The following is a 4942-nucleotide window of genomic DNA, read 5'->3' as shown; positions in this document are numbered from 1 at the left end:
ATATACATCACTATATTTTTATTTACCCACCTCCCTTTTTTTTTTTTCTAAGACAGGTTCCTACCATGTAGCCCAGGCTGGCCTCATACTCACTGTGTAGGTTAAGTTAGCCTTGAATTCCCCAAATGTCTTCCTCTGTCTCCTGAGAGCTGGCATTACAGGCATATATAAACAAAATTGGTCATAAGTTACTTTTCTTTGTTGTTGTTTTGGTTTGGTTTTTCTTTGTGGGCGTTGCTGAAGAAATGTCAGCTTATTCTGTGATTCTAACTCCTAGCCACACCTTGCACCTGAAAGTTGACACAACAAAACAATGGAAGTGTGTGCAGTGAATAGAAGCCTAATTCGAAGCCCACCACCCATCTGACCATGTATTTATTTACATACTTTTTTGTCCCCAAATGGATTTTGATTTTGTGACGTGAGTATCACAGGGATGGAGACAAGCACCTGGCTCAGGGAAACACTGTCCCCCAACCATAGCTACCACGCCATCATCATCAGAAGCGTATCAGTGACCCTTCTGATTATGCTTGTTGACACTCCCTCACAGAGGGAGGGCTGGGAATTGGTCCCAGATCCTTCACTTGAGATGCTACGCCCTCCCTCCTGCATCTCACTCCCAGGGTATGCAACCCTGCTCCCAGTTGCACATGGTTTCCATGGTCTTAGCAGGTCCTAGATTGTATAGCATGTATACGGTTAACTGGAGGGAAACATCATGTGTGCGGCTATGGAAAGGTTGTCATCTATGCTGGGATGAGACTTTGCAGTGATGTGGCTGCTTGGGCATACCCACATTCCTGTAAGTAACCCCACACCCATGTTCTGTAAGTAAACCCAATAAACCAAGCTAGACTTGGATGCACTCATCTTAATGGTCGTCTCTGGTACCCTATATAGAGTGAGTAGATGTGTGGTGGTTTGAAAAAAGAAAAAACAGCCCCCAAGGGGAGTGGCACTATGAGGAGGTGTGGCTTTGTTGGAGTAAGTGTGTCACTGTGGGGGAGGGCTTTGAGGTCTCTTTTGCTCAAGTTTCCCTCAGTGTTATCGTCAGGTGACTTCCTGTTGCCTGCAAGATGTAGCACTCTTAGCTCCAGCGCCACAATTGCCTGAGCACTGGCCATGCTCCCCATCATGGTTATAATGGACTGAACCTCTGAGCCACCCCAATTAAATGTTTTCTTTATGAAAGTTGCCATGGTCATGGTATCTCTTCACAGCCATGGAAACCATAAGACAGGAGGCTTGTTTCCATGTACAAATCTATAAATAGGCCAATACTGGAAAGATGGAGGTCTTACAAGAGAGATTTCCTCTTTCTCCCACTTTACCACCAGTCCCTTCCTCAAGTGGACACTACCTCTGAGGTGTTCCATCCATGCCCTCTCCTTAAGCCAGTACCTCTCAAGTTCCCACTTCAGCCTATGAGAGGGGGAGGGAGGAGGTACAGAGACTTGTGTCCTTCCTTTGGAAACTGCTCAGGGACAGCTGGGCCAGAGGATCAACAAGGCAGAAGTGGGGTGCCCGTGGGTGTGAGTCAACTGATGAGTTAACACATCCATGAAAAGCCTGGGCATCAAACATGCTGGGTTTGGGTGGGGATGAAGAAAAGAAAGCCATTCGTGGCTTGTTTTCTCTCAAGGGAGCAGGTTAACTGAAGCTAGAAGAAGCGTGTCTTTCTTCCCCATCCCAGGATGTGATTCTAGGCTGGAAGGAGACTCACCTGGCCCATCCAAAGAGCCTCCAGAGCCTTGTCTTCCTGACAAGCCTAGCAGCCTCTGCTTGCATAGTCCTGGAATCAGGATAGTGATCTAGACAAGTCTTCTATGGGCTTCTAGCATTCAGGACTTCTAAATCTTATCTTTTTCTTTAGCTTTGGAAGCCTAGTAGTCCTATTGTCTGGATATTTTATTGTTTTCTGAGACACTTTGTCCAGGCTGGCCTCAAACACTATATGTAGCCAAGGATGATTTTGAACTTTTTTTTTTTCTGTGTGTGGGGGTTCGAGACAGGTTTTCCTAGGAGCTATGGAGCCAGTCCTGGAACTTGCTCCGTAGACCAGGCTGGCCTTGAATTCACATGCCTCTGCCTCGGGAGTGCTGGGATTAAAGGCATTCACCACCATTGCCCAGCGACCTTGAACTTTTGATACATACTCCTGTCTTCACATCCAGAGTTCTGGTATTACAGGCATATGCCACCATGGCAAGCTTATGCGGTGCTGGAGGTCAACACGAGACTTTATACACATTAGGCAAATACTCTACCAAATGAGTTACATCTTCAGCCCAGTTTTCCATTCTTTCCAAATCTCTTGCTCCATCTCTGAGAGGGGCTAACAAACACATCTAAATCCCTTGGCTCTCCATAGAGAGTCCTCAAGAACAAGAAATTGAGCTGGACAAGATGCACACCTGTAATCCCAGCAATTGGGAGGCTGGTACAGGAGGATCAGTTTCTGGCCAGCCTGTACTACATGGCAAGACCATCTCTAAAAATAAATAGGTCAGGGGGAGGGTAGAGTACAATGAATGACAGTCTGGATGGCAGGACTTGGTGATCCAAAGCAGAAGCAGAGATATTGGAAGGAGAAAAGGGGCCTCCTCAAGGAGCCCCTCCATCAGCGGCAGAAAACAGCCTCCTCACCAGTAGGATTTAGTTCAAAGATCTGCAAGCAAAGTGACTTACAAATGTAAGTCTCCTTTCCAGAGGTGCTGAGTGTCATGGGGTGGCATCTGCTCTGAAGAGCCTGAGCTATATGCTGAACAGCTCCCCATCTGACTTCCAGCACACGGCATACCCCCACCCCCACCCCACCAGCTTGGACTTGGGCAGAGAGGCATCTGAGGCCGTTATCTCTCAACACACAGCTGTGCAGGGCTGGAGGCAGCAGCTTATCAGGGAGCCTGCAGTGATTCACAGACCAGGCTTCTCTGCTGAATAGTAATTTCTAGCAGTGGATTTGTGCTGTCTCTCTCCTCCCCCTCTCCCAAGGGTGTGCTGTCCTTTTGCAGAGAGAGGGCAGTGAAGGGGAGCTCCTACTCATGGGGCTTTATGCCTGCCTTCTGGGTAAGGATGTCTACCGGGAGGAGGGTACAAGGTTAGAACCTTAGCATGGTCTGCCAGCCTTGGCAGGCTGCCTCCTTCGGCTCACCAATGCTCTCCCTCCTTCCTCTCTCAGAAAAGCAGCAATACTGCTTCCTTTCACTTTGTAAGGATGCAACAGGGACACAGACCTCCACCCGCTCCACCACGAGTCCCTCATGCAACATTTTGAGGCTGCCCGGTTGCTGTGTCTGACCTTGAACACTCCAAAGGCTAATAAGGTTGAAGGCAAGCATGCCAAAGTGTCTCTGCACAGGCGGGTAGGTAAGGAAAAAACAAAAAACAATTCTGGGGACAGAGCCATTTTCATGTTTGTTTTATTGGAAGCAAGACTCCAGCAGTAGGACTCAGGGGAGGAGGCGTGGAAAGTTTTGTCCTGGGTCTCCTATCCACCACCATGCAAAAGGGGGGGGGGGGATGCTAAGAGGAAGAAAAGCTAAAAAGGGGAATTGCCAGGCGGTGAGTGGGCAGAATAGGGTCCTAACATTTTCAACTTGGCCACCCTCAAGGAATCTACGTCGCAGCCCCGGCCCTCAGTCAACAAACAGCAAGAATGATTTCAAGACCCTCAACTGTCAGTTTTTGCGCATTCTGGGTGCTTTTAAAGTCTGGGTCCCCAAGAAGGCTCAAGAGTCTTCACTATCCACCATGCTTCACTAAAAAAGATCCCAGGATGGCCTAGAAAAAGTGGGGGTGGAGTTCTGTGGCTTCTGGCAACACTTCCCACAAAGTTTTCTTGGACTTCAGGGGATCCTCTTATCATTCCTGAGCTCCCTCTCTGGTCGCCTTGGGATCCCTGCTGTCAATCTTCCAGTCCAGGAACATGGGCCCCTTAAAACCTTGGTATGAAAGTGCACGAGGATGTGGGAGTGTTGAGGTGGCTCAGAGCCAGGAGTTCTCAGGCGGTCGAGTCCTCATTCTCAGCCCCTGGCTCAGGCTGAGACCGTTTAGCGGTGCTTTCTCCAGCAGCAGATTCCCCCAGGCTCCTCTTGGACGTCGACACCGTAGGAGTGGACGAAGGACCAGGATTGAGGTTCGGAGGCTGGTAGCCGAGTTGTAGTGGATCCAATGCGTCCTTTGAAAGTAGGATGGCCAGGCTCGGTACATTCTTAAGTACACTGAGACTGGCGGCCGGATCGTCAGGCGTCTGACCCCGCGTGGGCCCAGGCGGGAGGCTCTGCCACACCTCGCGCACGCTCCGGTAGCGCAGCCGCGTGACCTGGTGTAAGCCCGCCAGGCGGCGCTTGAGGATCTCGACGCACGTGACGGTTTTGGTGGTGGCCCGGCCGCAGCCGCTGAAGACGATGGCGCGCGTGGCTGGCTGCGCCATGCTGGCGGTGGCAAAGGCCAGCAGGTTGCGGATCTTGCTGCCCTCCTTGACCCGCATGTGTACAGCACCGGGCGCCAGGTCTGCGAAAGGGCCAGAGTTCAGGCTGCCACCCTCATCACCGTCCCCCGCCGGCGCCTCCTCCGAGCGCACCTTACGGAAGTTCTCCATGCGCCGTCGTCGCTGGGATCGCAGGTTTTGCCATGGGGTCGCTTCAAGCCCGGGGCTGCATGGCCGGGGTCGCGCCGGGCGACGGCCGGTAGGGGTTGGGATGCCGGCACCGAGTGGAAGCTGAGGGTGGGCTGTGGACACGCAGTCTCCAGCCCAGATTCCTACCGGGTGGTGCTGCTCTACTCTGAGCCCTCGGCGCCTTGTGCTCCGCGCCTTTAGCAGAAGCTCCGCCTGGGAGCCCGAGAGGCCCCGCCCCTTCGTCCAGGCCCCGCCCCAACTCTGCGTGACTTGTCCGAGTCCCAGCCCAGCCAGCCTTTGGGATCAAGCGCTAGTGCT

The 4942-nt window shown here is 51.8% G+C and overlaps 1 protein-coding gene across 1 annotated transcript; it reads right to left on the bottom strand.

The window, feature by feature from the left end:
* Nucleotides 1–3821: 3821 nt before the first annotated feature.
* On the bottom strand, nucleotides 3822–4606 carry Rpp25 (ribonuclease P and MRP subunit p25). Its single transcript, XM_035443733.1, has one exon. The coding sequence runs from the start codon at nucleotides 4604–4606 to the stop codon at nucleotides 4007–4009; it is 600 nt and encodes a 199-aa protein (XP_035299624.1). The 3' UTR covers nucleotides 3822–4006.
* Nucleotides 4607–4942: the final 336 nt, after the last annotated feature.

This window comes from Cricetulus griseus, chromosome 4 (assembly GCF_003668045.3).
Source record: "Cricetulus griseus strain 17A/GY chromosome 4, alternate assembly CriGri-PICRH-1.0, whole genome shotgun sequence".
Lineage (NCBI taxonomy): Eukaryota > Metazoa > Chordata > Mammalia > Rodentia > Cricetidae > Cricetulus > Cricetulus griseus.
The sequence above is the reverse complement of the archived record's forward strand: the minus strand, read 5'-3'. Positions and strand labels throughout refer to the sequence as shown.